General features: G+C 41.7%; 1 protein-coding gene across 4 annotated transcripts in view; it reads left to right on the plus strand.

Moving 5' to 3' along the window:
• The window catches only part of BAZ1B (bromodomain adjacent to zinc finger domain 1B), an 82,612-nt gene that overhangs the window by 19,139 nt on the left and 36,776 nt on the right, over positions 1-26,697 (plus strand). For 2 of the 4 annotated variants that reach the window (XM_031665494.1, XM_031665497.1), the window contains 4 exons: positions 4,547-4,748; positions 11,340-11,461; positions 14,661-14,858; positions 24,922-26,623. In XM_031665494.1, coding sequence (XP_031521354.1) covers positions 4,547-4,748; positions 11,340-11,461; positions 14,661-14,858; positions 24,922-26,623 — 2,224 coding nt within the window. The remainder of the gene's footprint in view (positions 1-4,546; positions 4,749-11,339; positions 11,462-14,660; positions 14,859-24,921; positions 26,624-26,697) is intronic. The other 2 variants (XM_031665495.1, XM_031665496.1) reach the window with 2 other exon arrangements.

The following is a 26,697-nucleotide window of genomic DNA, read 5'->3' on the forward strand; positions in this document are numbered from 1 at the left end:
TCGAAACCATAGTGAGATAATGTATATACATCAGATTAATTTTAAAAAACTCACTGCCAAGTTTTGACAGGAATGTGGAATTGCTTATAGTGTAGCACATCTATTTTGATAAGCACTTGGCATTGCTGAATACAATTGGATATTATATATTATACCCTTTGACTAAGGATTTTTTCTTGAGTATTTACCCTCAATTTTGCCGCAGGAGATTTGTGTAAGTATTTGAATAGAATTGTTCATAGCATTCCAATGAGGAGATAACCCAAATAGCCATCAGTAGTTGATAAACAAATTGTTAAGCCGCGGAATACTCTATAGCAGAAAAAATGTGAACTTGAAAGAAGTCACAGAAGAATACAATGTGATTACATTTATAGAAGTCTCAAAGCAGGCAGAACGAACTAACTCAGAATGTTCGTTACCACTGTCAGCAGGGGAGGAGAGGAGAGGGTCGTTTCCACCTGAGCATAGGCTTCCTGGGAGATTCCGAGGTACTGTTAATATCCTTTTCTTTTTTGAGACAGGGTTTGGCTCTGTCACCTAGGCTGGAGTGCAGAGGTGCAACCTTGGCTCACTGCAACCTCCACTTCGCAGGCTCAAGCCATCCTCCCACCTCAATCTCCCAAGTAGCTGGGACTCTAGCTACAGTGCCTGGCTAATTGTAATTTTTTTTTCCCCCTCATCCTACAGTCCAAAGGCACTGGCTAATTTTTGTATTTTTTGTAGAGACAGAGTTTCGCCAACTTGCCAAGACTGGTCTTGAACTCATGAGCTCAAGCGATCCTCCTGCTTTGGCCTCCCAAAGTGTTGGGATTACAGGTGTGAGCCACTGGGCCTGGCCATTATTAATGCTAAGTACTTTAACCTGTATGGTGGGTACACAGGTGTTCATTATTTATAAAAACGTTTTGGGCCGGGCGCGGTGGCTCAAGCCTGTAATCCCAGCACTTTGGGAGGCCGAGACGGGCGGATCACGAGGTCAGGAGATCGAGACCATCCTGGCTAACACGGTGAAACCCCGTCTCTATTAAAAAATAGAAAAAAAAACTAGCCGGGCGAAGTGGCGGCGCCTGTAGTCCCAGCTACTCGGGAGGCTGAGGCAGGAGAATGGCGGGAACCCGGGAGGCGGAGCTTGCAGTGAGCCGAGATCGCGCCACTGCACTCCAGCCTGGGCGACAGAGTCAGACTCCGTCTCAAAAAAAAAAAAAAAAAAAAAAACGTTTTGCACTCTTAAGTGTGATAAAAAGAAGTAGATATGATGAACATTGGAAGGGTGCCACAAACATTGTCTCAAGCGCCATATAGAGGTATTTATTGATGACCTGCTATGTAGAGAGCATATTTTGGGTGCTGGAAAAACAGTGGTGACCAAAATCAACAGTTGTTTTGGGGTGTTTAGCATTGGTGATGAGGCCAGGTGTGGTGATTCACGCCTGTAATCCAAGCACTTTGGGAGGCTGAGGCAGGCAGATCACGAGGTCAGGAGTTCGAGACCAGCCTGGCCAACATAGTGAAACGCCGTCTCTGCTGAACATACAAAAATTAGCCAGACATGGTGGCACGTGCCTGTAGTCCCAGCTACTTGGGAGGCTGAGGCAGGAGAATCGCTTGAACCGAGGAGGTGGAGGTTGTAGTAAGCCAAGATCGCACCTCTGCACTCCAGCCTGAGCGACAGAGCAAGACTACGTCTCAAAAAAAAAAAAAAAAAAAAAAAAAAAATGGTGATGAGACTTATGAAAGAAAAGCACAGGGTATTTATTGAAGTTTATAATCAGGGTATCAGAATTGGTGTTGTCCTTCTCCTCTGAGGAGGCAATATTTAAAGTGAAACCTATAGGTTGAGTAGGATATATCCATGGGAGAAGGGGGCATTGAGTATTTCAGGGAGAGAGAACAGGGTGTGTGAAGGCCCTTAGGCAAAAGGGAACTTGATGGTCAGGAACGGGGTTTCTCAATGTTGGCATTACAGACTTTAGAACAGATGATTCTAGTGGGTGCTGTCCTGTGCATTGTAGGGTATTTAGCACCATACCTGACTTCTACCCTCTAGATGCCAGTAGCACCCTCTGAGTTGTGAAAATCAGACATTGCCATATGTCTTGGGGAAAAGAAAAGAGGGATGACAGAATTACCCCTGTATTGTACTGGGAAAACCATTGTACTGGAAGAACAGAGAAAAATCAATGTGGCTAGACTATGTAAGGAGGGAGGATGGTGGCAATGGTAGTATCAGGTAGCCAAGGGCTAGATCTTGTATAGGTCCTCAAAGGTTAGGTCATGGTTTGAACTCGGTTGTTTTTGGTTTTTGATTTATCATAAGGCTTACTTTGCAAAACTGGTTTGAACTCTGTTTTTTTTGTTTTGTTTTTGAGGCAGAGTTTTGCTCTTGTTGCCCAGGCTGGAGTGCAGTGGTGTGATAGCTCACTGCAACCTCCGCCTCCTGGGTTCAAGTGATTCTCCTACCTCAGCCTCCTGAATAGCTGGGATTACAGGCGCCTGCCACCGTGCCTGGCTAATTTTTGTATTTTTAGTAGAGACAGAGTTTCACCATGTTGGCCAGACTGGTCTCAAACTCCTGACTTCAGGTGACCCACCCATCTCGGCCTCCCAAAGTGCTAGGATTACAGGCATGAGCCACTGTGCCCGGCCTGGTTTGAACTCTTAATGAGCTTTGGAAAAACTTTTTGTATTTTTTGTTTTTATTTTTATTTTGTGAGATAAGGTCTCACTGTGTTGCCCAAGCTTGAGTGTGGTGCACAGTCATAACTGACTTCATCTTCGACATCCCAGGCTCAAGTGACCCTCTTACCTCAGCCTCCCTAGTAGCTGGGATCACTGGCATGCACCACCTCGCCTGGAAAAATTTTTTGTATTTTTTGTAGAGACGAGGTTTCACCATGTTACCCAGGCTGGTCTTGAACTCCTGAGCTCAAGCAGTCCACCCACCTTGGCCTCCCAAAGTGCTGGGACTACAGCCGTGAGCCACCATGCCTGGCCAGTGTTTCTGTTTACTTAACAGTATTTTTCGAAGAGCAGTTTTTAGTTTTGTTGAGGCTGAATAGAAAAGCAAATAAACCTTAAATATGTCTATAATTATATTAAACATAAGTAGTCTAAACATTTCAGTTAAAAGGTGGACATTGACCAGGTATGGTGTGTGCCTGTAGTCCCAGTTACTTAGGAGGCTGAGGCGAGAGAATTGCTTGAGCCCAGAAGTTCAAGGACAGACTCGGCAACATAACAAAAATCTCGTTTCTTTAAAACAATAACAAAACAGTAGAAATTCTCATTTTGGGCAGAAAAAGCAACACCAAATGGTACTGCTTTGTGTATATAAGAGAGATACACATAGAATAAAAGTGAAAGAATGGAAAAATATATACCATGTTAACATAAGTCAAAAGAAATCTGAAGGGACTATGTAAGTATCAGAGGATAGATTTCAGATTAAAGAGTGTAACCAGGGATAAAGAACTAGCAAGTCATTTTTTAATGAAAAAAGGAGTCATTTTGTCAAGAGGACGTAGCAGAGGTTCGCACCCCCCTAGCCCCCCAAGATAGGGGTCTCACCCTGTCACCCAGGCAGGAGTGTAGTGGCACTGTCATAGCTTACTGCAGCCCAAAAAAACTGGGCTCAAGCTATCTTCCTGCCTCAGTCTCCTCAGTAGTTAAGACTATGGGCACATGCCTTCATGCTTGGCTAATTTTATTTTATTTTGTAAAGATGGGGTCTCCCTGTGTTGCCCAGGCTAGCCTCAAATTCCTGGGCCTGGCCGGGCATGGTGGCTCATGCCTGTAATCCTGGCCCTACACAATTGATTTTTGACAGAGGTGGAAAGGTAATTAAGTGGAGAAAGGTGGTACTTCAACAAATGGTTCTGGAACAATTGGATATCCATATATAGTTGTTTTTTTTTTTTGTAGTGTAGGCCAGGCACGGTGTCTCACGCCTGTAATCCCAGTCCTTTGGGAGGCTGAGACGGGCAGATCACTTGAGGTCAGGAGTTCGAGATCAGCCTGGCCAACATGGCAAAACCGTGTCTCTACAAAAAATACAAAAATTAGCCTGGCATGGTGGTGCGTGCCTGTAGCCCCACCTACTCGGGAGACTGAGGCAGGAGAATGGCTTGAACCCAGGAAGCGGAGGTTGCAGTGAGCTGAGATCGCACCACTGCACTCCACCCTGGGCGACAGAGAGAGACTGTGTCTCAAAAATAAATAAAAAATAAATACATAAAATGTAAATTATTGAACTGTATTCACATATTTTAGGCTGGTACAGTGATTGCCCTTTGGCCTTGTATATTGGCATAGTACATGAATCATGAACCTAGATTGTGATCATTTCATTGTTTTAGGGTATCATATTTCAACCTAGAAGTCTCAGAAGTAAAGTTGGAAACAGTTCATTGTACTTGGGTACTTTACTGTTTCAATCACTTTTTGTTAGTTGAGGAGCATGTATATTGGATGATATATTCTAAATATCTTCAGGTTTCTGATTCTTATTTATTATCTCTGATTTTCTCTACTGTCTCCTTTATAGGTTGGGAAGGAGAAAATGCTCAAGGTGAAGATTGTGAAGATTCATCCTTTGGAGAAAGTGGATGAAGAGGCCACTGAGAAGAAATCGGATGGTGCTTGTGATTCTCCATCAAGTGACAAAGAGAATTCCAGTCAGATTGCTCAGGACCATCAGAAGAAGGAGACAGCTGTGAAAGAGGATGAAGGAAGGAGAGAAAGTATTAGTATGTTTGATACTAGCTTTCCTTAGTGCTTTATGAGATCCTGTTTATTTTATTTTATTTTTATTTTATTTTAATTTTATTTTATTTTAATTTAATTTAATTTAATTTTATTTTATTTTTAGACAGAATCTTGCTTTGTTGCCCAGGCTGGAGTGCAGTGGCACGATCTTGGCTCACTGCGAGCTCCGCCTCCCGGGTTCACGCCATTCTCCTGCCTCAGCCTCCAAGTAGCTGGGACTACAGGCACGCACCACCATGCCCGGCTAATTTTTTGTATTTTTAGTAGAGACGCGGTTTCACCATGTTAGCCAGGATGGTCTCGATCTCCTGACCTCGTGATCCACCCACCTTGGCCTCCCAAAGTGCTGGGATTACAGGCGTGAGCCACCGCACCCGGCGTTTATTTTATTATGAACATACCTTTTAGGGTTCTCTAGCAACTAAATGTGTGATTTTTTTATGTAGACATGATTTTGTTCATTTATGATTCATAGTACAACTAAAATGTCCACAACATGAATCAAGACTTGAATCTCCCTAAACGATTAAGACCATTTGGAAATCGTTTCCTCTAGTTGCTTAGAAATCTGTGTGCAGGGCCGGGTGCTGTGGCTCATGCGTGTAATCCCAGCACTGGGAGGCTGAGGAGGGCAAATCATCTAAGGTCAGGAGTTCGAGACCAGCCTGGTCACCATGGTGAAACCCCGTCTCTACTAAAAATACAAAAATTGGCGGGTTGTGCTGGCGCACGCCTGTAATCCCAGCTACTCGGGAAGCTGAGGCAGGAGAACCTCTTGAACTGAGGAGGCGGAGTTTGCAGGGAGCTGAGATCGCACCATTGCACTCTAGCCTGGACCATAAGAGCAGGGCCACAAGGGCAAAACTCCATCTCAAAAAAAAAGAAGAAAAAAAGTTGTGTGCACATTGCTAGCTACCCAAGATGGCAAAGAAAGTTTACTTTCCTTTTGTCTTAAAGTGGAAATGGGTTCTTAAAGTGGAAATGGGTACTTAAAGTGGAAATGGGTACTTTCCTTTTGTCTTAAAGTGGAAATGGGAAATGTGTTGGGGGGTGATCAAGGTAGGAAGAGCAAATTCTAATACTTTTTGCTCTTTACATCGTAAGCCAATGTGATGGTTTTAGGTACAGCTCACACTTGAACAACGTTTGAGTTTGAACTGCACAGGTCCACGTATAAATGGAATTTTTCTTTTTCTTTTCTTTTTTTTTTTTAATGGCACTTGTCCATCTCTCAATATTTTTTCAATGAATGTATTGGAAAATTTTTTGGAGGCTTGTAACAGTTTGAAGAAACTCAGAGACGAACTGAGTACCCTAGAGATATTGAAAAAAAGAACAAAAAGTTAGGTATGTCATAAATGCATAAAATACATGTAGATACTAGTCTGTTTTGTCATTTACTACCATAAAATATATACAGAAGTCTATTACAAAAAGTTAAAATTTATCAAAACTTACACAAACAGACCATACATGGCACTTTTCTCAGTCAAGAGAAATGTGAAGATTCAGTATTAAATAATAATGAAATAAAATGAACTGTAGTACATACTATACTACTGTAATCATTTCCTAGTGACCTGTTGCAGTTGCAGTGACCTCAGTCATCTTATGTGATGCTAGTTCATCTCTCTAGTAAATTGGTAATTGTCCTACTGTCCTTTTTTGGCTTTTCATAGATAAGGTCTTGCTCTGTTACCCAGGCTGGAGTGCAGTGGCATGATCATGGCTCACTGCAGCCTCGACATTCCTGGCTCAAGCGATCCTCCCGCCTCATCTTCCCAAGTAGCTGGGACTGTAGGCATGCACCACCCCACCCAGCTAATTTTTGTAGGGTTTTTGTTGTTGTTGTTGTTTTGTAGAGATCAGTTCTCAGTATATTGCTCAGGCTGGTCTTGAACTCCTGAGCTCAAGCGATCCTCCTGCTTTGACCTCTTTTTTTTTGAGACAGGGTCTTACTGTGTTGCCCCCAGGCTGGAGTGGAGTGTTGTGATCACAGCTTACTGCAGCCTGGACCTCCTTGCGGCCTTGGCCTCATGCTATTACAGGCATGACCCACTGTGCCTGTCTGTATACACAGATTTTTGCCTGCAAGAGAAGGAGAGGTCAGAGCCCTAATCCCTGTGCTGTTCAAGGGTCAATTGCACTTTCTTCTCTCCATAATCTGTAATTTAAGTCCCTCTCACATGGGAGCAGGTAAAATCCTGAAACTGTGATATCCTAGGGACCTGGAGACTCTGACAATAATGTTTTTAAAGTTGAAGAATTGAGATTTGGCTCACTGGGAAGACCGTTCAGCCTCTGAGGCCTTCATTAATAAAGAATTTGACTGGACTCGGTTATTGTTGCCTCCAAAAATGTAGGTGCACCAAGTGTTTGGTATGTGTTGGTCTCCCTCCCCATGAGTGTTAGAGAATCAAATAATATTAGCTCACTGTTTAACTGGTACAAACTTTGCATGAGAATGTGGTGATGTCTGTCTCCCATTCTGTTTTGTGTCTCTAGATGTTTTGGATCTGTGCAGATGGTTTTCAAGGTACTTTCTTAATATAGTTTGAAGCAAACTTCTGAGAGTGTCATTGTAGTTGGTCCACCACGAGTTGTTGATACTTCAGTTTTGTTTTCTCCTCTGTATTGCGAATGCTAACTTCTGTGTTTTCGAGTTTCCCTCTTCTTTTTGGTATTGAAGTTTTGTAATAAGGGCATTACTTGCAATTCCTTGAGGTTGAGAAGTGTTTTGGTTAGGAATGTTCTCTCTGCTTTCTGAACATCAGTTTTATTGTGGTCTTACTTCTGCCTCTGTATTCCTGAAGTAGTTTCTATTAAGTTTACAAGTGTCCTCTTAATTGTCAAATGCAGATATTTCTTCTTAGCCTGTGTTTGACTTTTCTGTTGTATTTATTAATATTTATTTATTTTTTAACATTTAAGTTCAAGGGTAGAAGTGCAGGGTTGTTGCATAGGTAAACTTGTGTCATAGGGGTTTGTTGTATACATTATTTCATCACCCAAGTATTAAGCCTAGTGCCATTAGTTGTTTTTCCTCAAAAAGCCCCAGTGTGTGTTGTTCCCCTCTGTGTCCATGTGTTCTCATCATTTAGCTCCCACTTACAAGTGAGAACATACAGTATTTGGTTTTCTGTTCCTGTGTTAGTTTGCAAGGATAATAGCCTCCAGGTTTATTCATGTCCCTGCAAAGGACATGATCTCATTCTTTTTTATGGCTGCATAGTATTCCATGGTGTACGTGTACCCCGTTTTCTTTCTTGTGTCCATCATTGGCTTTTAGGTTGACTCCATGTCTTTGCTATTGTGAATAGTGTTGCATCTATTACATTTAATACTGTTGATCACTCACATCTCTTAGCTTGATACCACTGTCTCCTAGTGTGTCAGCTATTCGGTTTCTTTACTTCCTTCCTTCCCTGCCATTCCTTTGACTTTTTCCATAGGATTCTATTCTTTGCCTTCTGTTTTTCAGTTTGCATAGTGTACTGTTATATGCTATTCATGCCACAGTTTGAATTTTTTTTTTTTTTTTTTTTGAGACTGAGTCTCGCTCTGTCGCCCAGGCTGGAGTGCAGTGGCGCGATCTCGACTCACTGCAAGCTCCGCCTCCCGGGTTCATGCCATTCTCCTGCCTCAGCCTCCTGAATAGCTGGGACTATAGGCGCCTGCCACCGTGCCCGGCTAATTTCTTTCTGTATTTTTAGTAGAGATGGGGTTTCACTGTGTTAGGATGGTCTCAATCTCCTGACCTTGTGATCCGCCCGCCTTGGCCTCCCGAAGTGCTGTGATTACAGGTGTGAGCCACCGTGCCTGGCCACACAGTTTGAATTCTTAGCTATTTGTAGCCTGGTGATTTTCAAGCTTGGGTCAGACTTTTAACTGTTGACTTGATCTTTACTTGCCTGTCCTATATGCAATTTATTTATTTACTTATTTTTGAGATGGAGTCTCGCAGGCTGGAGTGCAGTGGTACAATTTTGGCTGACTACAACCTTTGCCTCACGGGTTCAAGCGATTCTCCTGCTTCAGCCTCCCCAGTAGCTGGGACTGTGGGAGCACGCTACCACACCCAGCTAATTTTGTATTTTTAATAGAGATGGGGTTTCACCATGTTGGCCAGGCTGGTCTTGAACTCTGGACCTCGGGTGATCCGCCCACCCTGGCCTCCCAAAGTGCTGGAATTACAGGCCTGAGCCACCACGCTTGACCCCTCCTTTATGCAGTTTAGATTCAACATATGTAAAGCTGAATTGACCTCACTCTTCTTGTATCCCAAGGCAGGTAAACAAGAACTGTTCTCTCCTCATTCTTTTACTTGGCTCACCATCCATCCACCTAGTGTTTAAGGCAAAAAACTTAAGATACCTTTAACATTCTCACGTCTAGTTGGTCACGAACTAGATGCATCTTAACTCTCCTTTTGTATTACAGTTACATAAATTCAGATGTTTACTTTTGAGATAGGGTCTTGCTCTGTCGCCCAGGCTAGGGTGCAGTGGTGTGGTCATAGCTCATTGCAGCCTCAACTCCCAGGCTCAAGTGATCCTCCTGTCTTAGCCTCCTGAGTAGCTGAGACCACACGTGTGTATCACCACACCTGGCTAATTTGTTTGTTTGTTTAGAGACAGGATCTCACTATGTGACTAAGGCTTGATTTAAACTCCTGGGCTGAAGCAGTCTTCCCACCTCAGCTTCCCAGAGTTCTGGGATTACCGGTGTGAGCCTCCGTGCCCAGCCTAATTCAGACGTTTAGCATTGTATTTTCTGATTTCCTTATCTTCAGTTTCAACTTTCCATTTTATATTCGTTGTCTTTTTTTTTTTTTTTTTTTTGAGACAGAGTCTCGCTCTGTTGCCCAGGCTGGAGTGCAGTGGCGTCATCTCGGAGCACTGCAACCTCCACCTCCTGGGTTCAAGCAATTCTCCTGCCTCAGCCTCCCGAGTAGCTGGGATTACAGGCGTGTGCCACCATGCTCAGCTGATTTTTTTTCTATTTTTTGTAGAGACGGGGTTTCACCATGCTGGCCAGGCTGGTCTTGAACTGTTGACCTCAAGTGATCCTCCTGCCTCGGCCCCTTAAGTGCTGGGATTACAGGCACAAGCCACTGTGATGGGTCCCATTTTATGTTGATCTTTCCAGAATGCACCGTAGTTAGTTATAGCCACAGACTGTCATTGGTTCTTTAGTGCTAGGAAGACAAATTCTAATCTCTTTAAATGGTATACAAGGCCCTTTCTAATTATGGCCCTGGCTTACCTTTTTAAATTTTGTTGACTCTAGTATATATCATATTTAGCCACACCTCATTGCTTGCAGTCTCTGAAGAGGTCATATGCTTTTTTAGTCGTATTCTTTTTTTTTTTTAAAGACAGGGTCTCACTCTGTCTCCTAGCCTGGAGTGCAGTCGCAAGATAGGGCTCACTGCAACCCTGACCTCCCAGGCTCAAGCCATCCTACCGCAGCCGCCCAAGTAGCTGTGATTACAGGCATGTGCCACCACACCTGGCTAATTTTTTATATTTTTTGTAGAGACAGGGTTTCACCATGTTGCCCAGGCTGGTCTCGAACTCCAGAACTCAGGGGATCCGCCTACCTTGGCCTCCCAAAGTGCTGGGATTACAGGTGTGAACTACCACAGCTGTCCCAAGTCATATTCTTACTCATCTTTCTACCTACCTTCCAGAATAAGTTAGTATTCCTTCTCTGTATTCTCATAGTGTTTTTCTTTTTTGTTTTTTTGAGATGGAGTTTTCGCTCTTGTTACCCAGGCTGGAGTGCAGTGGTGTGATCTCGGCTCTCTGCAACTTCTGCCTCCCAGGTTCAAGCGATTCTCCTGCCTCAGCCTCCTCGGTAGCTGGAATTATAGGGATGTGCCCCCAAGCCTGGCTAATTTTGTGTTTTTGGTAGAGATGGGGGTTTCTCCATGTTGATCAGGCTGGTCTTGAACTCCCAACCTCAGGTGATCCACCTGCCTCAGCCTCCCAAAGTGCTGAGTTTACAGATGTGAGCCACTGTGTCCAGCCTCTCATAGTGTTTTTCTTTTTTTTTTTTTGACGGAGTCTCGCTCTGTCGCCCAGGCTGGAGTGCAGTGGCCAGATCTCAGCTCACTGCAAGCTCCGCCTCCCGGGTTTACGCCATTCTCCTGCCTCAGCCTCCCGAGTAGCTGGTACTACAGGCGCCTGCCACCTCGCCCGGCTAGTTTTTTGTATTTTTAGTAGAGACGGGGTTTCACCATGTTAGCCAGGATGGTCTCGATCGCCTGACCTTGTGATCCGCCCGTCTCGGCCTCCCAAAGTGCTGGGATTACAGGCTTGAGCCACCGCGCCCGGCCTATAGTGTTTTTCTTTACCAACTTCTATTATGCTGTTTACCACATTGTAGTTTTTTACTTGGTGACTTTCCTTATAGACTTTAGCTCCTTGAAGTTAAGACATCATGATTCATTTTTGTGCTACGTCACCCAGTGCGTAGTGAAGAGCAGACATTCAGTTAAGACTTGCTAATGAGTGAATGAAAAGGATTAAAATGATTATGTTTTTCACAATTTTCTATGATTTGACTAGATGACAGAGCACGTAGATCGCCACGAAAACTTCCTACTTCATTAAAAAAAGGAGAAAGGAAATGGGCTCCTCCAAAATTTCTGCCTCACAAATATGATGTGAAACTACAAAATGAAGATAAGGTTAGTTGACACTTTACATTAAACTTTTTACATGTGATTGATGTTCTTTAAGAAAATATCATAGGGTTGCTTTTGTTGGAGACTATGTACTAAAGAAAAATGCAAATGAATATCTTTGTACAGCAAATTCTGAGTGGTTTTCTAGTTACAGTAATTAATGACTTCAAGTTAATGTAAATTATATTTTCTTTCCTAGAAGATAGCATGCTTTTCCTCTTTTTTATATGGGAATTACTAGGGTATAAGTAATTCACATTTGAGCTTGAAACTCAGTTTGAAAATTAAGAATCTGTTCCCAGCAGTTGCGGACTTTCCAAGGAAATCATTCCTCCCAGTTAAAAGTAGAGCAGTCGTTTGTTAATATAATTAAATTCAGACGTTGAGTCAACTCTGCTCAGTGCTTTTACAAGGAACCTTATAAAACTACAAGCTAATAACCTGCAATAGTAAGTACTCTCAAATTAACTTAATATTATATTTATTCTAAGATGTTCAGTTTTTATTTTATTTTTTTTAACTTGTCCAGAGTCAGGATATAAGGTAAAATCAGTTGGCAAGGGTTTTTTTCATAGTGGTATATAAAATAATGGGTTTGGGCTGGGCGCTGTGTTACTTTTCAGGTACTCCTACACCACTTGTATGTGTAGAATTTTATAAATAGAAAGAGGTGGATTAGCAGACTGGGTGTGGAAGGCAGTGCACATTTGTCTTCAGATGTAACCATTTTACAGAAGAAACAGCTAAGACCTGAGAAGTTTAGTAACTGTCAAAGTTCTTGATTCAGTAAATGAGATTGGGAAGGATTATAACCCAAATCTTTTGCTGCTTTATTTACATTATTTTGTTCCTGCCTCAGAATGTTGACAAGTCCAGTTCCATTCTGACTGTTGGTTTTATGGTTTGTGATCAGAAGCCTTGGCCAGGTTGTTAGGAATTTTTTTTTTTTCTTTTTTTAGAGTCAGAGTTTTGTTCTCATTGCCCAGGCTGGAGTGTAATGGCACGATCTTGGCTTACTGCATCCTCTGCCTCCTGGGTTCAAGTGATTCTCCAGCCTCAGCCTCCCAAGTAGCTAGGATTACAGGAATGCATCACCACACCTGACTCATTTTGTATTTTTTATAGAGACAGGGTTTTACCATGTTGGCCAGGCTGATCTCGAACTCCCGACCTCAGGTGGTCTGCCCCTCTTGGCCTCCCAAAGTGCTGGGATTACAAGCGTGAACCACCACTCCTGGCCTAGGTGTTTTTTTTTTTGTTTTGTTTTGTTTTTTTGTCTCTTTTGAGATGGAGTCTTGTTCTGTCGCTCAGGCTGGCGTACAATGGCGCCGTCTTGACTCACTACAGCGTCTGCCTCTTGGGTTCAAGCGATTCTCCTGCCTCAGCCTCACGAGTATCTGGGATTACAGGCGCACGCCACTATCCATGCCTAATTTTTGTATTTTTAGTAGAGACGGATTTTCACCATGTTAGCCAGGCTGGTCTTGAGCTCCTGACCTTGTGATCCGCCTGCCTTGGCCTCCCAAAGTGCTGGGATTACAGGCATGAGCCACTGTGCCCATCCAGGATTTCTTTTTATTTTTGAATATTGGATATTGTTAAATACAATTTTTCACAGACTTTCTTCTCATTCAGCAAGGTAGCTGATTAAAACATGCTTAGTTTTAACCACTTCCCTAAGTATCACTTGTATTCTTATTGATGAGCCCTATTGATATAGATGATATTTTGTTCACAAAGAGTAAGTTGGTTTTAGGAAGAAAGAAAATGCGAATAAGAAAGAGATGATATCTGATGTCATGCTCAGAGATAATTGGTGAATACAGATTTAGTAAATGGTAGTTAGCTCCTAAGTGACTTTTTTTAAAAAAAAATTTGTTTTCCTTCCTTCTCTGTTTCCTGCTATTAAGTGACTTTTAAAAGTAGAACTATTCTGTCTGTATTATTTTATAACTTAATTTGTTCATTTATTGTGTGCTAAGCATCTGTAATGTCATTAAACTTTCTTCCAAAGCAATGTTCTCAGATTTTAATGTATGTGATAGTCACCAGGAGAGCTGATTACACATGTTGATTCGTAACCTTTACTGCCAGAGAGTCATAAGATTCATTAAGTGTGTGGTGAGGGCCAAGGATCTGCATTTTTTTTTTTTTTTTTTTTTTTTGAGACGGAGTCTCGCTCTGTCACCCAGGCTGGAGTGCAGTGGCCAGATCTCAGCTCACTGCAAGCTCCTCCTCTCGGGTTCACGCCATTCTCCTGCCTCAGCCTCCCGAGTAGCTGGGACTACAGGCACCCGCCACTTCGCCCGGCTAGTTTTTTGTATTTTTTAGTAGAGACGGGGTTTCACCGTGTTAGCCAGGATGGTCTTGATCTCCTGACCTTGTGATCCGCCCGTCTCGGCCTCCCAAAGTGCTGGGATTACAGGCTTGAGCCACCGCGCCCGGCCAGGATCTGCATTTTAATAGCACCCTAGATGATTCTGATGAATTTTTCTGGGTTGAGAAACTTTTTTCTTAGGACTGGAGTGTCCATTATATGTACATATTTTCATTTAACAAATCCCTTATTGATGTACCTTTAGGTAATAACCCTCAACCCCTTCCTCACCTTTTTGCTATTACAAGCATTTGATGATGACTTTGTCCATTTACTTCCTAAGATAAATTCTTAACGAGAGGAATTGCTGAAAGGGTATACATATTTTTAGAAAACTTTGATACATATTGACAGATTACGTAAGGATGTTTTTAAATTGATGTTCTGTCTCTGAAAATTATTCTCCGTTTTCTCTCTTTTTTTAAGAGAGAGGGTCCCACTGTGTTGCCCAGGCTGGAGTGCATTGGTGTGACCATAGCTCATTATAGCCTCTATCTCCTGGGTTCAAGTAATTCTACTTCAGGCTCCCAGGTAGCTAGTACTATTGGCATATTTTGATATTTGTACACAGAGGGTCTTTTTATATTTCCCAGGCTGATGTCTAACTTCTGGCCTCAAACGGTCTTTACGCCTTGGCCTCCTGAGTTAATGAGATTACAAGTGTAAGATACCATCCCTGGCCAATTTTTTTTTTTCTTCCTAATTTGTAGCTCTATTGATGTAGATGGAATTTTGATTTTTCTGGAGAGAACATATATTGCTTGTTCTCGTTTGGGTAATTACTTTTTACCCCAGTGTTGAGTTATTTATTTATTTTTAACCTAGATCATCAGTAATGTGCCAGCAGACAGCTTGATTCGTACAGAGCGCCCACCAAATAAGGAGATAGTTCGATACTTTATACGGCATAATGCATTACGAGCTGGTACTGGTGAAAATGCACCTTGGGTCGTAGAAGATGAATTGGTGAAGAAATATTCTCTGCCCAGCAAGTTCAGTGACTTTTTACTTGATCCATACAAGGTAAGGTCACTGTTAATTTTTGGACAGCAGGATAAAGCATCATTATTTCTTTGATGGCTCCAGTATATTTATATTTATAGCAGGTTTTGAACTCTAACATCAGATAATGAATTAAAAAATTTTCAGGTATATCTGTTTCATATAGGTTGTGATGTGAGGTTGGTAGGGGAGAGGCCACATTGAATATCTTCCCCAGTTCAATTTATGTTTTATTAGGCTAGCATAATTTAAAAACTCTACATACATGTGCTTTTGTGCCTCAGACCCTTTTTGGAATGAGGTATGGTATAAATATAAAAAGTATTTTGTTAACCAGTTTTAAGAATGAAAACTGATTTTGCATGTCAGACAAGATGATCACATACAGTGGCAACCTTAAAAAGAACCTGGAATGAGAAGCACTGTGTGTGATAGGTTAGTGGAAAACCTAGTATTTTCCTCTTGAAGAGTATTTTTTTTTTTTTTAATTTGAAATGGAGTCTTGCTGTGTCACCCAGGCTGGAGTGCAGTGGTGCGATCTCTGTTCACTGCAACATCCTCCTTCTCAGCCTCCTGAGTAGCTGGGATTACAGGCATACACCACCACACCCAGCTAATTTTTGTACTTTTAGTAGAGATGGGGTTTTGCCATGTTGGCCATGCTGGTCTCGAGCTCCTGACCTCAAGTGATCTGGCTGCTTCGGCCTCCCAAAGTGCTGGTATTACAGATGTGAGCCACCACGCCCGACCGAGAAGGAATAATTTAAAAAATCATCTCTTTTGATTTTCAAAATACTTTTATGAAGTTATATGTTTCATTTTACAGATGGGGAATTTGAGACCTGGTCTAATCAGAACCAACAGAAAGTGATGACAAAACTTAAGACGCTGGTCTAGGATTTCGATTTTCTTTTCCGTTTCAAACTTTATCTGATAAGGTGTTTTTTTTAAATTTAGGTTTTGAAAGTACTTAATGCTTCTTTCATTGGTAAATTTAACACAGCATACTGGCTGATAATTTTCATCTTGGTCTCTGGGCCAGAGTAGAATCAGAAAAGGGCTCTTGATCCATTAAAACTAGGTCACATTTCCAGGATTTCTTTTTTTCCCATTTCATTTAATTATGAAAATATAAAGACATCTCAAGTCATAACAACTAAATTAGCTCAGTTATCTTAAGTTGATTATGATGACAAAAGCATATTGAAAAATAATTTTGTTTCTCCAAAACATAGTAAAGACCTCCAGTCATAGTTTTAGCACTTAGCGATTTTCTTATTCTAGACCAACAAGATAAGTGGTGTCTTCTGTTAGGCTCTTTAAATTTTTATTATTTGCTTAAAAGGAAAAATTTAGAAAGCAATTGGCTTTTTCTAGTTCAGGAGTAAATTTTCCATGGAACTTATAATTTTTTCTTAGATGTTCGTTTTTGTTTATTGAAGAGAAATTTGAGTTCACTGTCGGTTTGTTGCCACAGAGTTTGGAACCATGATTCAACTTTCTCTGGTCTTCACATGAGATTACTGTCTTAACTGTATGAGAACTCTATGAAACCATCTCTAAATGGGTTTTAGACTAATTCTTGGATTACTTGAGTCCTTAAATATTTTCCTCTTTTCTAATCTTACAGCTCTCTTTATGTATTTTAGTTTAGTGATTCAAGTATGTTAATAATGTGAAAGACTCTTTTTATGGGTAAAAGATTTTTTGAGTTTCCTAAGACATAAAAGCCAATCCACCCTTATTTCTTACTTTAGAGACAGGGTCTTGCTGTGTTGCCCAGGCTGGAGTGCAGTGGGACAATCACAGTTCACTGCAGCCTGAAACTTCTGGGCTCAAGTGATCCTCCTCCCTCTGTCTCACTGGTAGCTAGGGACTACAGGCATGTACCACCACGCCCAGCTGATCCACAATTTTTGTAGGAGAGAGAGACTAGAACTCTGGGAACTTATAACCTGAAAGGTAATTTCTGAAGAAATAAGCTTCTCCCAGAATTTCTAGTGGGGGCTTAAATTACTAATGTTATGAAATTTGGCTATAATTTAGGTTGAAACTAGGAAATGGAAGCTTGCTTAGAGTAAAATGCTATAAGAGGGCAGTGATTTTACTCAGAAAACTTAAGACTCATGTAAAATACTGGTTTACAGAGTTAAAGGCTTATACTCAGATTTATTATTTGTTTTCCCTATCTTAAACAATAATTTCTTATTTCCCAATACTACTTGACATGTCACTGATTGTTTTCTGTATATAAGCTATGTTTTTCCTATTTATAAAATTAGTATTTTGGCTTCTCAGCCAGGGCAAAACATAGTAAAGAACACAGATGGTAAGTAGAATTTAAAACATTGCTTTGGATTCTCTATCTAGAAGAAATTTAAAATAATCTGTTGAGGATTAAAGTTGATCACATAGGACCCATCCATCCAAAGGCCTGGGATATTTTCTCTCTCTGTATACCCTTTGGATTTTGTAGAATTTAATGTTCTATCAGGCTCTGAGTACATTTACTGTAGAGAGAGACCAGGCGTAAAGAGAGGGAGTTCTGAGCAATAGTTTTAGCAGGCTGGGTGTGTGCTGGCTCACGCCTGTAATCCCAGCACTTTGGAGGCCAAGGTGGGTGGATCACGAGGTCAGGAGATCGAGACCTCTACTAGAAATACAAAAAATTTGCAGGGTTTGGTGGTGGGCGCCTGTAGTCCCAAGCTACACGGGAGACTGAGGCAGGAGAATTGCTTGAACCTGGGAGGCGCAGCTTATAGTGAGCCGAGATTGCGCTACTGCACTCCAGCCTGGGTAACAGAGCGAGACTCTGTCTCCAAAAGAAAAAAAAAAGTTTTAGCAAGGGATCCGTAGGGAGGGCTTACGTGGGAGAGAGGAAAATTATGTAAAGGTGCAGGAATTTTTACCTGAGTACTTAATATGATGATGAGGGTGTGTTTGTGGTTTTCCAAATTCTTTCTAGAATAAAAAATTACTTGAGAATAAGAACTACCTTGCTTATTTTATATCTTGTAATGTTTAGTATAGTATGTTGCATATAATAGGTAACTGGCTATTCATTTCTTGAAGAAGTTCCATTTGTTGGAGAAAAATGCCACTGACATTTGGACTTTAGGGGGCAGCATAATTTTTTGTAGGCCCAATGACTTGGAGGAATGATTTACAAGGAAGTTGGGTGATAACTGTCATCTAAGATGAAATCTGCAGCTCATTTTCCTCTTGTAATACATTGAAGCCCTGTTTTGTTAGTCTCTCCATCATGTTTGAGCTCTTATTTTAGACTGATAAATCCTAGTAGGGAAACCTTTGGATTAGAGGCATAAGAAGAAAATAACACTTTAAGACATTTGGAATCCTGCACGAGTTTAGCCTTGTTCTTAATACATTTTAATATTTTATTTTGAATAATTTTATGCAGGAGAGTTGACAAACCCTACTGAATTTCCATGTACTCTTTAATTAGATTTCCTCAGATGTTAACATTTATCATGTTCGTTTATCATTCTCTCTCTCTTTTTTTTTTTTTTTTTTTGAGGTAGGCCTTTACGCTATCTCCCAGGTTACAGTGCAGTGGAATGATCATAGCTCACTGTAACCTGGAACTTCTGGCTCAAGCAGTCCTCCCACCACATGCTTCTGACTAGCTAGGATTACAGGTGCTCACCACCATGCCCAACTGATTTTTGTGTTTTTTGTTTTTTGTAAAGATGGAGTCTCACTCTTGCCCATGCTGGTCTTGAGCTCCTGGTCTCAAGTGATCCTCCTGCCTCAGCCTCCCAAAGTGTTGGGATTACAGGCACAAGCCACTGCATCTGGCCTAATCTGCTGTCTACACACACACATGAATTATTTTTTCCTGAGCCAAGTGATTTTCCAGGCAGGATGCCCTTTTATGGAATATTGGAATATGGATTTCTTTAAAACATTGATATTGCTAGCTCACACCTGTGTAATTCTAGCACTCTGGGAGGCTGAGGTGGGAAGATCACTTGAGTCCAGGAGTTCAGGACCTTCCTGGGCATCATGGCAAGATTCCATCTCTACAAAGCAAAACAAAAAATCAAGGATATTTTCTAACATAACTACAGTAGAGTTGTCGAAATAAAGAAGTTAACGTTGAAGTAACTTTATTATCTGATCTATAGTTTTTACTCACATTTTCCCAATTCTTCAGTAATCGCCTTTTAACCAAAAAACAATTTTTTTTTGCTTTAATAGGATTCATTGTGCTACCATGTGTCACGTGTGTTACATTTACTTGTCTCTTTGGTCTCTTCTAATCTGGGACAGTCCCTCAGCTATTCTTTGTCTTTCAAAACCTTGACATTTTAAAATAATAGAACTCGGTTATTTTGTAGAATGCTCTTTGATTTTGGTTTATTCATGATTAGATTCAGGTTACGAATATTTGGACATAAGAATTGATGTATTCTCAGTGCATCATGTAACAAGGCAGTGACATAATTTTGTCCATTGCTCATGATATTGCATATTTTATTTTATTTTTTATTTTTTTGAGACAGGATCTTGCTCTGTCCAGGCTGGAGGAGCAGTGGTGCGATCATAACTCACTTCATTCTTGACCTCTGGGCTCAAGCGATCCACCTACCTTAGCCTCCTAAGTAGCTGAGACCACAGGTGTGCACCACGAAGCCCAGCTAATTTTTATTTTTAATTTGTTGCAGAGACAGGATCTCGCCATGTTACCCAGGCTGGTCTCAAACTCTGGACTCAAGCAGTCCCCACTCCCCTGACCCCCGAAGTGTTGGGATTACAGGCGTGAGCTATCATGCGTGGCTGATCGATCTCTCTTTCTCTCTCTCTCTCTCTCTCTTTCTCTTTCTCTTTCTCTTTTTTTTTTTTTTCTGAGACACAGTCTCGCCTTGTCACCAGGCTGGGATGCAGTGACGTAATCTCGGCTCACTGCAACCTCCACCTCCCGGCCTCAAGCAATTCTCCTGCCTCAGCCTCCTGAGTAGCTGAGACTATAGGCACCTGCCACCACACCCGGCTAATTTTTGTATTTTTAGTAGAGATGGGGTTTCACCGTGTTGGCCAGGATGGTCTCAATCCCTGGACCTTGTGATCCACCCGCCTCGGCTTCCCAAAGTGCTAGGATTACAGGCGTGAGCCACCACACCTGGCCTGATTTTTCTTTAAATGAAGTCTCACTCCTAAAGTTTGTTTGTTGTTTATGGCTGGGTGTAGTGGCTCCTGCTTGTAATTTCAGCACTTTGGGAGGCTGAGGTGGGAGGATTGCTTGAGCCCATGAGTTTGAGACCAGCCTGGGTAACATGGTGAGACCCTGTTTCTACACACACACACAAAAAATTAACCGGGCATGGTGGTGTGTGCCTTTAGTCCAGGCTACTTCGGAGACGGAGGCAGGGTGATCCCTTGAGCCCAGGAGGTCAAGTTTGCAGTGAGCTATGATCATGCCACTGCACTCCAGCCTGTGTGACAGACAGAGTGAGACACTGTTTTGAGGGGAGGGAAAAAAAAGTTTGCGAGTTAGGGATTAGAACAGAAGTACTTTAAAATGTAAATTATATTGTTGAAGGAATGCTTTGCTAGAAGAAAAAAAAGTGAAAAGTAAATTATATTATTTTGAAAACAGTTTAAATATATTTTATAGTAACAAATTTTGCAAATTTGCTAATAAAGGCATATGGAAGTTGAGAAAAGCCCGCTATTTGAGTGTTGTCCTCAAAGTTCTAACATGTTGCCTTGGGTGAATGAGAACAGTTAGATAAGAATCAGACTAGAGATTGCCAAGGTTTGCTAATTTAGGGTTTTGCTGCCTAGATTATATTGCTTATTATTAAATTGTATGCAGCATCTGAATGAGCTACTACAAGTAATTTCTTTCATTTTTATCGTATTTTTAATCAAGAAACAGGAGTTGCAGACAGATATTTGTGGTTGTGGTGAGTTTCAAGTGACAGGAACAAATGTAAAATTGTGGATGCTCTTTTCCTTTCAACCTTCCATGCTACTGAGACAGTCATAAATATTTATTTCTGTTTAGCAATTAGGAAGGGCCTCTGCCAAAAATTATACTAGTAGTAATCCAGGTGTCCTTTCTTCTCCCTCCCCGTCCGCTCATCTGGTAGAATAACTGTGCTGAGTGGGGGATAGGGAGCACCGTTGGCGCATAAGTGGTTTTATACTTTTTCAGATCCCCCTGAGTCCAGCCAAGCCGGCTCCCATTTGGCTGTGACTGCCCAGCATGCCCCATGCTGAGATGATCCAGTTACTGAAGGACTGCTCACGTGGGGAGCCGGCCTATTGGGAGGGGGTTGGGTGAGTTCATTTCTTTAATTTTTAAGAAAAAAACAAACAAAAAAACATGGTGTGGCTTGCCACAAAAACACACCTTATGAATAAAAATGGATTGCTAGACTCTCATGGCTAAGCCATCCCACCTTTTTCTTGTGTCATTTCTTCATGCTACTATGCTTCTAAGTGGAAGAAGTTTAAAGAACCTTATGAAAAATGTGAGTGATTTTTCTTTTAAAATAGAACTATAATCAGTAAATAAAGAAGTGTCCCAGTTATTGTAACAGGCCCTATTAAAACAAACCTATTTAAAATGCTAAAAATGAAACTTAGTCTTTTTAGCAATAAATTTCATTTTAGGATAACTTTAAATATATAATCTGTTGTTCTGAGCATTAGAAAAAATGTCCGTCTCTATGTGTATACTCTGAAGATTTTCCAAGGCTGACTGAAGAAGGTTGTTAACTTTTTGGGGGCACACATTTGTTCTTATTTCTTGTCAGGGTAGTAATGGGTCTTGCTCTGCAATTTGGATGGCCTCTGCCATATTCTCTTTGGAGTACTGATAGTATTACTGTCCATGAGGAGACTGGAGTCTTAAATAAGTTATCTTGGCTTATTCTTCCTAGCATTTTGTGAAATGTAGTTCTGGGAAACTAGAATGAGGAAATTCTGCATCTAGGGAAAGTAATCCAGGAGTCATGGATAGGGTTTATATGTTGTAAAGCTGTAAAGCCTCTTTGTCAGCCCATTCTAATGATGATTTTTGGGGATTGGGGAACAACACATTCCAGTTTTAATCAGGCAACAGAAAGTCGGGCAGAGGAACAATAACCTGCAGTTGCCTGGAACTCTTCAAAGGCCAATGGGCCTTTAAAGTTAGATAACTTAGCCAAAAGAGGGATTTGTTAAGTATATCCTACTCAGTGCAGGCCATGTTTTTTTCCTCTGTGTGTAGCCATGGTTCTGTGGGCTCGTTTCTCTCATTATATCTTCAATGTTTAAGTCTTAATTGGGGCCTGGCTGGGTGGCTCATGCCTATAATCCCAACACTTTGGGGGGGCGGAGGTGGCAGATCACCTGAGGTCAGGAGTTCGAGACCAAGCTGGCCAACATAGTGAAACCTGTTTCTACTAAAAATACCAAAATTAGCTGGGTGTGGTGGTGCACACCTATAATCCCACCTACTTGGGAGGCTGAGGCAGGAGAATCGCTCGAGCCTGGGAGGTGGAGGTTGCAATGAGCCAGGATTGCGCTACTGCACTCCAGACAAAAAAAAAAAGAAAAAACCTTAAATGGCTTTATAGTACAGCTTATTTGATTTTACTAAACTTATTTGCTTTTCTCCTAACAAGAGCATAGGTGTTTTACTCTGTGATCTCTGGGATTTATCTCACCTTAACCATTTCCCTGTACCCTTTTTTAAGGGGCTCATAATTCTATATTCAGTAATTCTTACCTGTTTTCTTGCCTGTAGTCTCATCTCAAACTAGCCTGACCTACTTGTTGTCTTTAGACTACTTCTTTACGTATTGCTCTTTTCCGGTTAGTCCCTTCTGTTCAAAAACTGGATGTTCATATCTGTGAGTGCCATTGATGGGCTTAGCTGCTTTTGGTAATAATTACATATTCTAGAGTTTCTCTAGTCTTTTCCCTAATCACTTAAAGCAACAGTTTTCCTCTGAAATGGGCTGTATTTTGGATTACTTGGTATTTTCAATTAGTTTGCATTTTAGCTGTCAGGCGTTTTTCTTCGTAATTATCTTTTTTAAAGTGTTCCACTCATAGAGTTTGGTTTTTCTTTTTTTCAATGCACATTTAAAAAGAGAAGCAGTGGTATCGTGACAAATGGACCAGACTGTAACCTGTTAACTGATTGTGTATGATGGAGGTGAGGCATGGGAGGTTTGAGGAGACGAGATGTGTATCAGGAGAGTGGGAACATGAGTGGACTAAAGGAACACACTGTTTACTAGGTGATGTGGAGGACCTATTTGAGGTGCCTGGCAATGAATTTAAAGTGAGACTACTCACTTTTTTTTTTTTTTTTGAGGCAGAGTCTTGCTCTGTCACCCAGGCTGGAGTGCAGTGGCATGATCTCGGCTCACTGCAAGCTCCGCCTCCCGGGTTCATCCCTCAGTCTCCCAGGTAGCTGGGACTGCAGGCGCCCGCCACCACGCCTGGCTAATTTTTTTGTATTTTTAGTAGAGACAGGGTTTCACCATGTTAGCCAGGTTGGTCTCAATCTCCTGACCTCGTGATCCGCCCGCCTTGGCCTCCCAAAGTGCTGGGATTACAGGCGTGAGTCACCGCGCCTGGCTGAGACCCCTCGCTTTTATTGTATCTATTATTTTAGCCGTGTTTAAGCTGAACATATGCAGGGCAGGAGTAAATAGAGTGAGTTAATCAGGGTTATGGCTTTTCCAAGTAGAATAAGAGAGACAAGGGAACTATAGGTTTATGTGAGATGAATTATCATGATTGACTAAAATTTAATCTGAGTAAAGCAAGACATGGGGGTTAGGGTGGTGAAAATGTAATAAAATTAATGGGTTTAAGGTTCTGGTGAGATTGAAGGACTGTAGAGTTGCGGGACTAGAGGGAGTGGATTTGGAAGATAAGAGGGTATGTTCAAAGGAGAATGGTGTGAAATTAGTCATGGGAATGAATTCTCTTTTTTTTTTTTTGAGACGGGGGTCTTGCTCTGTCCTCCAGGCTGGAGTGCAGTGACGTGATCCTGACTCACTGCAACCTCCTCCTCCTGGGTTCAAGTGATCTCGAGCCTCAGCCTCCTGAGTAGCTGGGGTAACAGACATGTGCCACTACACCTGGCTAATTTTTGCATTTTTAGTAGAGACAGGATTTCACCATGTTGGCCAGGCTGGTCTCCAACTCCTGACCTCAAGTGATCCACCTGCCTTGGCCTCCCAGAGTGCTGGGATTACAGGTGTGAGCCACCGTGCCCGCCAGAATGTATTCTTAAAAGTGTGGGGTGGCCAAGTAATGTGGCATGGTGGCGCATGCCTGTAATCCCAGCTACTCAGGAGGCTGAGGCAGGAGAATCACTTGAACCTGGGAGGCGGAGGTAGTGGTGAGCCGAGATCGCGCCATTGTATTCCAGCCTGGGCAAAAAGAGCGAAACTCCGTCTCAAAAAAAAAAAGTGTGGGGTGAGGACAAAGGGGAGTTTGAGGCCCAGGTCAGGAGGTGTCTTTATCTGTGAGCAGTGTTCACGTTCTTACACTAACTGTTGCTTTTATCAGAAAATGTGCCTTAGAGTTTAGACAAAAGTACTCTAAGCAGTATCATTTCTGCTTAAAAGCGTAAAATGCCCTGAATAGTAACCAACAGTGAAAGGATGAAAATTCATTCTTGTTTCAAGAACAGTGCATTTTAAACTTTTCAGATACTGCCATTTTGTCGATCATATATCCTTAATCTGGGGTCCATGGATGGATTCTCTGAAATTGTATGTGTAGTTTTTGTCTAATATTTCTGGTGGAGGGGTTCACAGATTTTGTTTAAATATTTAAGAACCATTAATATATATAAACAGAGAACTAGTTACATAGCAAAAATGTCTAATATTAAGTCTGGATGTCAAGGGAATTTTGTGTTGACATACTAAAAAACCTTAGCTAACGTTCATGTCTTTGCTTTTTTCAGGGACAAAGTATCTATGAAGAGATATGAATATGTAGCTTTACCTGAATAGCTGGGGAAGAGGGCCTTTAAGATGCTTAAATGTTGCTTAAGTTAGTTTTAGATTTTAAAATTAATTTTGCTCCTATTCTTAAATTCTAGTATATGACTCTCAACCCTTCTACTAAGAGGAAGAATACTGGATCCCCAGACAGGAAGCCCTCAAAGAAATCCAAGACAGACAACTCTTCTCTTAGTTCACCACTAAATCCTAAGTTATGGTGTCACGTACACTTGAAGAAGTCGTTGAGTGGCTCGCCACTCAAAGTGAAGAACTCAAAGAATTCCAAATCTCCTGAAGAACATCTAGAAGAAATGATGAAGATGATGTCGCCCAATAAGCTGCACGCTAACTTTCACATTCCTAAAAAAGGCCCACCTGCCAAGAAACCAGGAAAGCACAGTGACAAGCCTTTGAAGGCAAAGGGCAGAAGCAAAGGCATCCTGAATGGACAGAAATCCACAGGGAATTCCAAATCTCCCAAAAAGGGACTGAAGACTCCTAAAACCAAAATGAAGCAGATGACTCTGTTGGATATGGCCAAAGGTACACAGAAGATGACGCGAACCCCACGGAATTCTGGGAGTACACCTAGGTCCTCTAGTAAACCTCATAAACATCTGCCTCCTGCAGCCCTACACCTCATTGCCTACTACAAAGAAAATAAAGACAGGGAGGACAAGAGGAGCGCCCTGTCCTGTGTTATCTCCAAAACAGCTCGTCTTCTCTCTAGTGAAGATAGAGCTCGTCTCCCAGAAGAATTGCGAAGTCTTGTTCAAAAACGCTATGAACTTCTAGAGCACAAAAAGAGGTGGGCTTCTATGTCTGAAGAGCAACGGAAAGAATATTTGAAAAAGAAACGGGAGGAACTGAAAAAGAAGTTGAAGGAAAAAGCCAAAGAACGAAGAGAAAAAGAAATGCTTGAGAGATTAGAAAAACAGAAGCGGTATGAGGACCAAGAGTTAACTGGCAAAAACCTTCCACCATTCAGATTGGTGGATACCCCTGAAGGGCTGCCCAACACGCTGTTTGGGGATGTGGCCATGGTGGTGGAATTCTTGAGCTGTTATTCTGGGCTACTTTTACCAGATGCTCAGTATCCTATTACTGCTGTGTCCCTTATGGAAGCCTTGAGTGCAGATAAGGGTGGCTTTTTATACCTTAATAGGGTGTTGGTCATCCTCTTACAGACCCTACTACAAGATGAGATAGCAGAAGACTATGGTGAATTGGGAATGAAGCTGTCGGAAATCCCCTTGACTCTGCATTCTGTTTCAGAGCTGGTGCGGCTCTGCTTGCGTAGATGTGATGTTCAGGAGGAAAGCGAGGGCTCAGACACAGATGACAATAAAGATTCAGCTGCATTTGAGGATAATGAGGTACGAGATGAGTTCCTAGAAAAGCTGGAGACCTCTGAATTTTTTGAGCTGACGTCAGAAGAGAAGTTACAGATCTTGACAGCACTGTGCCACCGGATCCTCATGACATACTCTGTGCAAGACCACATGGAGACCAGGCAGCAGATGTCTGCAGAGTTGTGGAAGGAGCGGCTTGCTGTGTTGAAGGAAGAAAATGATAAGAAGAGAGCAGAGAAACAGAAACGGAAAGAAATGGAAGCCAAAAATAAAGAAAATGGAAAAGTGGAGAATGGGTTAGGCAAAACTGATAGGAAAAAAGAAATTGTGAAGTTTGAGCCCCAAGTAGATACAGAAGCTGAAGACATGATTAGTGCTGTGAAGAGCAGAAGGTTGCTTGCCATTCAAGCTAAGAAGGAACGGGAAATCCAGGAAAGAGAAATGAAAGGTAAAATTTCATGCTGAGAGAAAAGGGGAAACTCTGTAGAAGATAGTAAAAGAAAGGAAATTATTGAGGTAATG

Source organism: Papio anubis, chromosome 4 (assembly GCF_008728515.1).
Source record: "Papio anubis isolate 15944 chromosome 4, Panubis1.0, whole genome shotgun sequence".
Classification (NCBI taxonomy): Eukaryota; Metazoa; Chordata; class Mammalia; order Primates; family Cercopithecidae; genus Papio; species Papio anubis.